Source organism: Brachionichthys hirsutus, chromosome 10, assembly GCF_040956055.1.
Source record: "Brachionichthys hirsutus isolate HB-005 chromosome 10, CSIRO-AGI_Bhir_v1, whole genome shotgun sequence".
NCBI classification, from domain to species: Eukaryota; Metazoa; Chordata; class Actinopteri; order Lophiiformes; family Brachionichthyidae; genus Brachionichthys; species Brachionichthys hirsutus.
In genome coordinates this window covers 3,969,931-3,982,532 of record NC_090906.1, presented here as the reverse complement: position 1 = coordinate 3,982,532, position 12,602 = coordinate 3,969,931, and the positions used below count along the sequence as shown (strand labels likewise).

General features: G+C 41.6%; 1 protein-coding gene across 1 annotated transcript; it reads right to left on the bottom strand.

The window, feature by feature from the left end:
* Nucleotides 1-9,176: 9,176 nt before the first annotated feature.
* Nucleotides 9,177-10,528, bottom strand: pou4f3 (POU class 4 homeobox 3). The gene is made up of 2 exons (XM_068744751.1): nt 10,418-10,528; nt 9,177-10,094 (listed from the first exon to the last, which is right to left on the bottom strand). The coding sequence occupies exons 1-2, from the start codon at nt 10,526-10,528 to the stop codon at nt 9,177-9,179; spliced, it is 1,029 nt and encodes a 342-aa protein (XP_068600852.1).
* Between the last annotated feature and the right edge of the window lie 2,074 nt (nt 10,529-12,602).

Sequence of the window (12,602 nt, the reverse complement as noted above, 5' to 3'; positions counted from 1 at the left end):
TAAATCTTGTGTTCTCAGAGAGGACTTCAGAATGAGCTTCTGGCTGACAGTTCAAGTGCTTGATATTGCTTATAGAGGACATGGAGAAGAAGATGCTTTTGTTGGTATCTGTTGCGTTGCTGCTGGGCTGTCGAGCCATCGCGACGCCTGCTCATTCCAGACTTCACATAATCCAAAATCGCCTGTTGGACCTGTCTTCCAATTTCAACAAATCTCTCTCTCAGGTAAAAAAAACCATCTGATTAGAACAAATATCCTCTCCTTCTGGCAAGAGTTTATTAGTGCGTTGTCTTGTTTGGATCTTTTGATGTCAGGAAAAATGAAACTATATTTTTTACCTTTTTTCTTAAAGTTTGTCGAGGATGTGTCACATCTGGCTGAAGGGAAAAACAAATGCAAGGTGAGCATGTGTCCATTATCGTTGCTTCTTATTTTTAGGTTAAAGCAGCATTTTGACATGGATTTACAAACCTTTTAATTGATTTTTGAGCCTGGTTTATTTAATTTTTTCTGTTCAGGATATTTTTTTCTGTAAAGTGAGCGATATCCTGCAAGCCACCCTCAGCAAAGGAAAGGAAGAGAAACTTGTAAGGACCTTGCAGATATTTATTGATGCTAGAATTGTAAGTATCCTTCTGACGTCCCATTTGTCAAATTAATCGTTTGAATCTGTTTTCGCATTGCTGGGAAAATTCTATTCTAGTCATGTAGTATAATGCAGATCAATTTCCCGTCTTTTAGCTAAACTGTACAGAGTTACAAAGGAACACAACATCTCCGGACATCTTCAAACCAGTGTCGGTACTTTTGGAAAACCTCACTAAGTGTATCCGGAGCAAGAACTTGAAAGGGGACAAGAGCATCATTCCCTGACCTGCGACCGAAAGTCGATTTGAGTATTTTTCCAAAAGATTTCCATTTTTGCAATTTCCTTTAACAAAGGTTTCATGACAAATAGTATGCTATTTGAAATTTAGAGATTAAATTAAATATTTGTTGTTTAACAGGTGAAAGATTATTTTAATTGTGAATTTGTGAATGCTTATTTAGGATAAATTACAACCTCTCTGTTTAGCTGTTTTCGTCAACACGGTTATCACTTTAGCGACTTGACACAGTTTCTGGATTCAAACTGTGCTCAGTAGAAAATAAAATGTGGATGTCGTGACCCAGATCTGAGCACCATGAAATACAACTGCATAATTATTTATTTCACTGTATTTAACATAAATTAATAAATGATGGCTGTTTTTACATATTGAATGAATGAATATTTATTGTGGTCTTATCACCCAGCATTGAAATGTGCTTACAGGAAAATGCATTTGTAATTGAGTGTGCATGGAGATGCTACGTTGAGGGATTAGGGATAACTTGCACGCAGCGATTTAACAGGTTTTAGCCAATCAGAGTCAAAGCTGTGGGCCAAGCTGTCACTTTGTTCAATTCAAGTCAATTTATTTAATATCAGATCAATAAATCTATCAAGACCTGTGTGTTCTGTTAACCGAACATTCAGCTTCACCTCAGGTCAGCTGAGAAAGTGGTCGTGTGAGCGTGTGAATGCTTACGCCCCAGAGGCATGTAGGAAACACAAAGTAGATTTCAACAGGTGTCTGCTCTTCAAATCTGCTTTTAGAAAATAATTAGCATCCAAATCATTTAAATGTATCACTTCTTAATCAAATATAGCTTTTGATTAGAGAGAAATAACATATACATAGAACATTAAATAAATAGGCTCTAAAAAAGCAGATACTTCAATTAAACACATTGTTTAAAGGATGCTGCATTCATTTGTCAATATATAATACTGTACAGCATTGAAATGCAAGTTCATTTCAGGTATAGAAAAATACAAGTTTTGGATCACAAATGAAGATACTGTGTGGCATTTAAATTTGCAGAAAACACTAAACACAACATACTCAAGTCGGTGTGCTTTGTCAGGCTGGTAGCTTTTAACTCACACAATACACAATACAAAAATAAAAAAATTTTTTTTTTTTTGTTCACATAATTCAAATGAAATGGTTCTTGCAGTTGTCTGAGCGCTGCCTCTAACACCTTGTATCAGTTATATAATTTACTATTTAATAGGACCAGTTGTATGAGAGCAGAAATAACGATTCAGTTACATTTAGAAGTTTAAACAATTGGTCAAATATTAATGGCTCCGTAAATCATTCAGCCCCTGGAGAACTTCTTAAGAACCCCTGTTTTTCATGGAGTGCACTCAACCAGTCGGTGCAGCCCAGAAGTGCATTTTGTGTTGGTGCTCTCTGCCCGGCTGTAGTGGAGCTGCTTCCCCCGGCTGACTGAGGAAGTCTCCGAGAGGAACATTCTTCACCACTCTTTTCCCCTCTGCCTTGGACATGGTACCCGTCACTCAGTGATGTGATGCAATGTGAGCGCTGCGAGGGTTGGTGGTTGGGTCGGTGTGCGATTGTGCACCACTGAACCGTGGCGTCCTCATTACTAAATAAAGAGAAATACTCTCTCTCCTTTTCATCTGCTTTTGAGAGAGCTGTTGGAATATTCCATTACTTTGTATTATCATAGCTTTATAGAAGGGCCGATGAATATATGATATGATATGATATTGAAGAACGGATAATGAGACAAACCTTTTCATTAGTGCATCATTAGACTACATATATGCTTATCATAAGAATAAAAATGCTTGAATTAATATAAAAATATCATGTTTGACTATTACGGCATAGAAAACGAAATAAGTTACTTGTACAATATCATGTTAGCAGCATTTATATGTTGTATCAGGTCAATAAGGAGCTACTCGAACAACTAAAAATTTATTGAATGATAATTATATTTTTTAAAGGTTTAAAAGTTTAGAAATACTGACATTTAATTCTTGCCACGGAGTACTTATGGGATGTTCCTTCTGGAAAAGGAACACGGCGTTTTCATGATATACAGAAAAACCATTATTTATGAAGTGTCACGTTTAGTGCGATGTCAGACACCTTGCAGAAGGAGCATTCAGAGTCAGATTTTCTAATGAATTAATTTCAAGAAATCCTATTTCCCGGTACGATCACATGACCTTGTTACAGGAAGAAGAAAAGAAATTTGGTTATGAAATGTTTGGATCATGCCTCCCAATCCAGTTGGGAATGTTTGCAAGTATGCAGATAAGCTTGAATCACCTCAAGGCGATTTATAGAAACCTATTAATCATCCTGATCATTGCTTTTCTACCTGATGTGAGCTCCAGCATGCAGAACACTGCCTCCCCGGATTCAAGTATTTGCACTTGACTTATTGCGTAAAAAATAGATTTCTTTAAGTAAATGATCGATCTTATATTTAGTGTCTTAATAAGCATCACTTTGTTCTGTTCTTCTCCTTGATCTCTACACGCACTGACACACAGGCTCAACATCCGCTGCCTCTGCTGCTTTTTATTGTGTTTCTGGTATATTAGCCTCAGGGCTGCCTTCGGGCCATGGGGCCAGTGGGAACAGACGTGATGGGAGAGAGGCGGATGGCTGCGGCTGCCAGGGGAACTCCTTCAGGGGCCCCGCCGTGGCCCGGCTAAGTTTTCATGTCTGTCTTCAAAAGCATAACCCCTTTGGGAGAGGAGGGAGAGGAGGGAGAGAAGGGAGAGGAGGGAGAGGGGGGGGGGGGCTGTGGTGCTGCCATTGTTGTTTTCCTGTATGCCCTCAGTCAGTCAGCGGATCTTGGGTGGCAGAGCCCATCAGTGCTGAACTGAACTGCTTTCACTTCCTTGATTACATGTTTTTCACCCTAAAGACAGGAACCAGAAATGCAGAACATAAACAGAATTATTTCTAGATGTACTGTACTTCCATTCAATGTTTTCTGTTTGATGTATTTTTGAGAAGTTACTTTTTTTTTTTACTGTGTTACCTGCAGCATTATTTTGAGCTGTGGCACTGCTGAATGTTTCCACAGCCTTCGTTACGTCCCTGGTCTTGGGGGGGCCTAGGCCTAATGCATGGCGAGTACAGCCAGGTACACAGTATGTCAGAGAACTATAGTACGGATCATTTATTTTTGCATCAGGTTTGAGCTATGCCCAAAAACAACAGACAAAAATATTGCTTTTCAAATAAATTTCTCTGATGGAAAATAAAAAAAGTTAAATGAAAGACTGAGCTCCTATTAATTAAACAAGAGAAAACATCAGAAGAATATCTGCTTCTCTCTCCTACAATTTAAGCTGTAATAATACAAACATAACACACTCACAATTGAACAATTACTGTTTAGCACATGATCACAAATCTACACAGAACAGAAACACAATCGCAGGTAAACAGTGAGGACGGGGTTGACAGTCAAACGTCAATAGGTCATACATAATACATAAGACGGAGGGTTATAACACCTTTATATAGCAACATTAAAGAATCTGCATTTAGGCTTTTCTCCCATCTGATTTTGTGTTTATTCAGGATTTAAATTCAGTTGCGACTGAGATAAAAATATGCGAGGAACACACGATCACATCTATATTTTTGCAACTGAAACAGAAAGAAGATGCTTCTTATGAATTGAACGTGCTCTTATTTAAGTCATTGGGGCAAAATGTGAAAGCGATGATAAATTAACTCATGTTTCAAAAAGGCAGATCAAATAGCTAATTAATAACTAAACTATGCAAATGGACATGAGTTTGGATTGGATGAAGTCTCCATGGGCGGAACTTCCTCATATACCTCCTCTCCCTCCATCCAGGTGCACATTTGGGCCGACAGGGACGCACTCACCTGGGCATGATCAAGTTGGAAATGTAAAGATACAGACATTCAGGATGACAGACGAGGGATTTCATTTTCTTCTACTACCCTTTTCTTTGTGTTTCTCCCGATTCAAAAGTGTCCCCGGCTTCATCCGTCCGCTCCTTCTTTCCATCCATCTCATATTTCTGCCACAGATCTGTTCCCTTTCTCGACCGCGGTCGTCACCTCATACCTGCCTCTTTCTTTCCCCTTTCATCTTCTCTTGTTCTGGTTTCCTCTATCTCCTCACACTTCTTGGAGGGGATTATTATGTATGTGGTTCTATGCTCGTATATTCTAATCTGAGTTTGTGTGCAGACTGGTCCAGCTAAGTGCTTTGTAAAAAAAAACCATCACGCCACAGTAAGTTATTTCTGGCTGAGTTGATCTTATTTCTCTGGGCACTTTGATAATGGAGAGGATTTGAATAATGAATGGAGTGTATAATACTGTTCTTCAAGCCGGCTGAATCAATTAAACAAGTGTCTGTGAGTGAATTTCGACAAGGATCTTTAATATAAGCACCCTGCCTTTCAATTCCACTCCTTTATTTCTGAGAATCAAACAAAATTATTCCTTTCGCGGTGAAGGAAATATTGAAATAAATTAAGCTAGTGCTTTTTTTTTAATCTATGCTGAAACATTTTTATGGCTAGATGAAGGATCTTTCCCTCTCTCCGTGTGCTGACATCGCTCTGTGTGTGTGTGTGTGTGCACATCCCAGCAATCTCTGCATAATGCATGGCATGCTAGTAAATCAGCCATCCCGACCCCACAGGACGATGGCTACGTTCACACAGCAGGCTGAAGTGACCCAAACCCCATTATTATTAATTTTGCACCTATATCCGATTTTTCATGACAGTCTGAACAACACAGATTTAATTTCTATCTTTGTATATACAAAGATTATATTTGTGTCCTTTTATTTTATTGTTATTTTGCATCAATTGAGTAATTTAATATTAGTTTTATTTGTATTGTTAAATGTCGATGATTTATGTACTAAGGACTTTCAATGGAAACAATACCGCAAGGGCTTTTTTGAAATGCTCCTCTTAGACAGGATGTTTGATTGTACTTGTACTGTAATACATGCTACTGTTTGATTGTACTTGTACTCTAACATTCTATCTAATAAATATATTCATCATCATCATTTCCCATCAAATTCAACTCGCACCACTTGGATATGTGGTCCTAAATCGACAGGTGTCCAATCATTGCAAAATGCGATTTATGTCTGAACGGCCAGGTCGCATTTAAGCCGACATCACGTCATTGATACGCGCCATACGTCACTATTGTGCGCCCATGTAAGCGGGAGGAGGGTGCGTTTGAAAACATTTCCGAAAGAAACCGCCGCACGTTCCTGGCTCCAACGCCAAAGAACAATAAAGAGCTTCCGAGCCAACTATAAGGAATCTTCTTAATCTTGTTCTTAAGAATATTAAGTTGTAAATGTGCTTTCTCCTGACAACAGGTTTTAAAATCGCCATTTAAACTCCACTGTTAGCATCCATATTTACTTCCGCAAACACTGAGCGTCACACACTGCGTGTGACGTCATTGGGTCCCGTTCTTGGAATTGGAAATGTGAACGAACTCGTATTTTTTTCATAAATCAGTGATTCAGTTTATTTGAATCAGTAGAATCGGAAGTTTATACTTTGGAAAAACTAATACCAAACTGTACTTTGTGTGTCCTATATTATTATTTTTTTTTTAAACATTAGATTACAGTTTTCACTTCTCGTTAATCATTAAATCCACATAATTTCTGTGCTACATCATACCATGTGTCTATAATTTAATATGCTTAGTACAGCTTTATTAGAACTTAATCAGCAATTTAAATTACAGCACGAGAGAACTATAAAGTAAAATTAAAAATGCCTCCTATATTCATGCGCTACTGAAGATTTAATGTGCTAATGTCCACCACTGACGCAATGTGTTAAACTGAAATAAAAACAATGGAGAAAATATCCGTGACCCTGCATGGCCTCGAGTTTCCAGAAAGTAACTTGATCTCACGGCGTGTGTGTGTGTGTGTGTGTGTGTGTGTATCTTCTGACACTAATAGCAGGTGACTCATAGAGAGCGCAGAGCTAGCTTTCTCTCTTCTCTTTTCTCGTCACATTTGTTGCTCCAGCGGTGGATGAATTATTAAATTAAGGCTGTTTGTGCCCCCCCCCCCGTTAGCATTCCCTCACTCTGTTCCAAGGATTGACAGCCAGTGTGTGTATGCGTGTGTGTGTGTGTGTGCGTGTGCGTGTGTGTGTTTAAAACCCTCCGCCATTTGCAGAAACCCAACGAGCGTGCAGATTAAACATAACACACACGCACACACACACACACACACACACACACTGTGGCTCATCACACCTCCGTCATTGCATGAGAATACGAAATGTACCTTTCAGCTGTTGCTGAATAATTGACGCGGCCACGTGACGCCAACGCTCACGAGCCTTCAGCTCAATTTACCAGAGGGCGCGTGCGTTCTGCTATCAATACGGGTATTAGGAGGATCAATTATTCAGGTGCTCATCGTTCTCTGTCGGCGTGATGATTTTTGTGAAGTTTTATTTTTACCATGGTGAACAACGTAAACGGCGACGGATGAAAGTGATTCAGTTAAAAGAGGAGGAACAATTAACATTTACATTTCCTCTCGAAAAGCGTATTTAACGCCATAAATTATAGATTGTTATTAATCATCTCTCAGCATCAAAGAGAATATTAATACGCGTAAGAGCCAGAAACGTTTCCGTGTAATTTATTGAACCCCCGACGACGGTCTCAGTGGGAAATAACATAACCGCGAGTCATGTTGATTATTATTATTAACATTATTATTATGATCATTTATTTATTATTATTATTATTGTTTAAATTCATGTTTAGATCATATTTACAACTGCACAAATGCAGCGATAATGTAATTTTAATTTTAAAAATACAAAGTGAGTATACGATTGTTTTAGAGTATGCGGAAAATTTAATATTAAGTAACACAACAACAACAACAATAATAATAATATACTCATAAAAAATATACAAAATAGAAATTGCACCCCATTTACTGAAATACAACAAACATTTAGTTGAAAAATAAAATAGCTAGTGAATAATCTAAAATAATGAAGGCAATAAAATACTCACTTACTTCAACGTGGAAGTAAAAAAAAAAAAAAGAAAAGAAAGAAAGAGATCAAACTTTAAAGTCTCCTTTCCTCGGTTAACTTGTGTCCACCAGAGTTCCCAGTCAGGCTTCTACTCCCAGCTCCCCCACATTACCTCGTTTTATACCAATAGGCTTGTATAATTAATATTGCATCGTCATTACTTAATTATTTCAAACTCTATGCTTGGTATATCCCGGTGACATGAGGGCATCCATAATTAAAAGCCGCGCTAATTATGGGGATGAAATAGCGCATTAGCGCGTCCCGCCCCTCCGTGGTGTGAAAACGACATGTGAAGAGGCCCTTTTATTTTCTGTGGTGTAAAACAATCCATATTTAATCCGGCAGAATTTTGGGATTCATACATAAAACAAAAAAATAATTCATCCAAGGGCAATAAAGTCTGTGGAAAAACGCCCCACGTTTTTTTTAAAGTGAAATAGAGCACAAAATAAAGCTGCTGCTTCAAAGAGATATTTTACAAAATAACCAATAATTTATTCAGTTTAAACTTCACACAATTTTCTCCAAGTAAAATCAAAGCGTGGAAAAAAAAAAATACTTAAATGAAGTGATGTTAGGTTTACAAATATCGTATATATCTGGGTTTTAACAGAAATATAGCCGAAGCTTAAGCTTAAATCATTTTCACACCAAAAATACTGAAATATAGCAGCAAAAAGCCACACGGATGTGTCTCCTGAGACGGTCTAAATAATGCAAGATAAACAGACCCAGTGTCAAACATTGTGAATGTGCCCCCGTTATGAATCAGTTATTACTCATTTCAGTGCTTATATGACTATTACACAGTTCGACAGAGGACAGATTCGTTTTTGAAAACATTTTTAAAAAAAGAGCGAAAACACGTTTAAAGATAATAAGACGTTCTGCGCGTGAGAATAAAATCTCATCAACATTACAAAGAAAAAAATAAAATCTCTCCACAAAATAAATGCGTAAAAGTGAGTTTAAGATCCGTGAAACGAGACGAACTGCATGTCAGGGTGGAAAGGTTCACATTTAGTGCGCGCGAGATAAACATTATGGACAACATCAAACGATTCATGTCCCACATTAAAGGGGAAAAAAAGAGCGACGAGGAGGGGGGGGGGGGAGGTAATCCAGATGCGATGAATCCCTGTCAGTTATAGGCTATTATTAATCACTCGATCAAAGCAGCAGCTCTTCTATCCGCGTGCGCGTGGATCTCTCAGTGCACCGCAGAGTACTTCATCCGTTTCTGTTTTTGCCGCTGGTTGCAGAACCACACCCGAACCACGTTCTTTTTCAGGTCCAGCTTCTCGGCGATGGCCGCGATCTTTTCCGACGAGGGCCGAGGCTGGATGGCGAAGTAAGCCTCCAGGGAGCGCTTCTCCGGCGCGGCGATGGAGGTGCGCTTCCGTTTCCTCTCGTTCCCGTTGAAGAGGTCCGGCTTGCTGCTCTTCTCCCGGTGCGCGGCCTCGGCCTCCTCCAGCCACGCCTGCAGGACCGGCTTCAGCGCGATCATGTTGTTGTGGGACAGGGTGAGGGACTCGAACCTGCAGATGGTGCTCTGGCTCAAGGACCCCACCCCGGGGATCTTGAGGTTGGCCAACGCCGAGCCGACGTCCGCCTGAGTGACCCCGAGTTTGATCCGCCTCTGCTTGAAGCGCTCGGCGAAGGCTTCCAGCTCCCTGGGATCCGACTCCACGTCGGTGACGCACGCCATCCCGCCGTGCGTCACCGACAACGAGTGCGGGTGGGCCATGGTGGCCATCGCCTGGTGCAGCTGGCCCATGGTCTGCAGGTGGTGGTGGTGGGGGTGGGGGTGATGGTGGTGCGGGTGCTGCACCCCGGGGGGGTCCGGAGCGCCCATCCCGATGACGGCCAAGCTGCTGGAGAGGTGATCCAGGAGGTCCCCGGCCTCCAGGGTCTGTCCGAGGTGGTGCTGGTGCTGCTGGTGATGGAGATGATGGTGGGAGGGGGTGGTGGAGGAGGAGGAGGAGGAGGAGGAGGCTGAGCAGGGGACGCTGCTCATGGTATGGTAAGTCACGTCTTTGAACGGGAGACTCTTTCCGTCCGCAGCCGCCAGAGCCTCCGCGCGCGCCAGCAGGCTCTCATCAAAGCCTCCGAACAGACTGCCCTGCAGCTGCAAGCAAGAGCGCGCACATCTGGAGTCAGTGGGGGGGGGGGGGGGGGGGTCTGCCAGGGGACTCTTAGGAGCGCAACAACATGTTCCTAAAGGCAAAGCATGCGCCGGGAGGATACGGGGAGAGCCCCCCCCCCCCCCCCACCCCATCAAAGCGCATAGGTCATAAAAATTCATATGAGCATTGCTTGAATAGACATGGGGGGGGGGGAGGACACACAGAGGACAGAGGGATGGGGGGGGGGGGGGTAGCGGATAGAACGAGGTCATGTCAAGTCAACTTTACAGACACCCCCCCCCCCCCCCCACCGACCTGAACGTACCTGCTGGGCGGGCAGACAGACTCTGCGCATGCCCTCCGAGCCTGCGTGCAGGCCGGGGTACTTTGGCTCGTGGAGAGCCGGGTGCGTGGAGAACAGCTGCTTTCCGTTCATCCTCCTCTTCCTCCTCCTCCCTGCGAGCTCCTCGCGTGTCGTGCGGCCCCTGACATGAAAGGCGAGGGGAGCGGACAGAGCTCTCTCCTCCTCTCCTGCACCAGACTGAGCCGCTCGCGCGCGGGCATCGCCTCCACGGCGCTCCTTCCCTCGCCCCTCCACCTCCCCCCTCCACCTCCTCCTCCTCCTCCTCCACCTCCACCCCCCTCCACCGCTCAATTTACAAGTTGCTATATGGAGAGGGCCAAACAAAGCAGTCGCCAATCAAACATGGACTTTTACGTGGGTTTTTTTTGTTTTTTTTTTTGCATGCAGCGGCTCTTGTCCATGTTTAATGAGACACTATAATGTCGTCATCATTATGAGACGGAGGAAAACACACCTGTAATTGTCTGAATTCAACATTCCTTTAAGATAGGGGCCCGTTTTTGTTTAGTATGCTGATGAGAATTCACCCCATGCAGAAGATGGGTGATTTCTCTATCAGATACATTTCATTTTTATTATTATTATATGGTGCTAAGTATGCACAGAAGAACATGTCAAGCTGTATCAGATACATTTAATGTAATTTAAAAACTGCACTTTTGAGCTGAAAAAAAATGGTGGTAATTGCAATAAACTACAAGTTTTTAAAAAAGGGTGTGGAAATGTATCTTTTTTTTGTATCGAAAAAGGATCGAACCGTGACTAAAATGTACCGAACCGAACCGAACCGAACCGTCGCTATTGAAGCGTGTTCGTGACCACGCCCACTCGGGCCTGTGACGGGGGGAGGTTTTGCTGAGCATGCAGCCCCCCCCCCCCCCCCCCTTGCAGACTTCTCATGTGGCACTGGTTTACCTGTGGAACCGGCCGAAAGAGGAGCCCGGTGTGCAGAGGCGGACCGATGACACAGCGGGTCCATCTGATCCTCTGGTCCCCCCCCCCCCTCCTGAATAATGTATTAGCAGTGGCAGGCATCCATTACCACATCGTCATGTCCTTATTCATTACAGAGATTAAAAGCCTCTTTTTTTTTTCTTTCTCTCACAACTTAAAACTAGAGAGACAAATTTGAAGAACATGTATCGCATAATTCACACGATTTAACACAAGCAGATTAGTGTTATATTTGTTGAGATATTTCATTCTCAGAGTGAATATTAATTGTTTTTTTTTGAGGAGCCTTTAAGTAATGTCAATGTAGAAACAAATCCTGCTGAGAAGCTGCGAGGAAATGTTGCGTGGAGATCCCGCTGGATTTAAAGCCCCTTTTCTCCCTCTGACGTCACCGTTTTAATAGCTGTCACCAGGCAGGGCTGTTAATTATTTAGGACTCATTGTTTGCAAGCCTGTCATCTCTGGGCGTTTTATATTCTGAAAATGGCATCTGACATGTTTTATGGAGATCTTCTTCTCGTCTGGCCTGGATACAGCCACCCGGATGGCCCAGGCTGGAATCATTTTATTTCAGTAAAATCTTGAGTCCTGTCCCTTCAGAGACACACAGTTTGAAAATTAAATATCTTATTATTATATTAGAACGTTTATTTCTATTATTTTTAAGTAAATCATCTCCATTCATTTATGTTTTATCCCCAAACAACACATTTTGGAATAAAGTGCTAAACACTTTAAAAATATATATTCTTCTTGTATTTGGTTCAATCCTTTTTAATACTATTTATATTTAAAATCTATTTTTAATCTTCTGTTTCCTATTTAATACCAGTCTACCAAGAACAGTTCTGAGCAAATTCTGAACCCCTCTTACTGGAAAAGTCTTTGTGTTCACTTGACTTCTAAAGACACTCATGCTTTATTCAGTGATATCTTAATATGCAATATTCAGTCATTTAAGTGTCAGAGTTCTTTTTCCCCTCATTGGGCTGTGATTTGTTTGGGTCTGGTAATTGGAAGGGCCATATCATAAGGGCTTATCATAACTAAGATGGCCAGCTGTGATATTGGGAACTTCAGTTTCACCAAGTGATCAATGTGAGCATGGCTTCTCTTTTAACTTGAGATTAGTACCAGAACTATCTGAGGTAGTACACCAGTGGCTTCTCATCCCATTTGGTCGGGTTTTTGA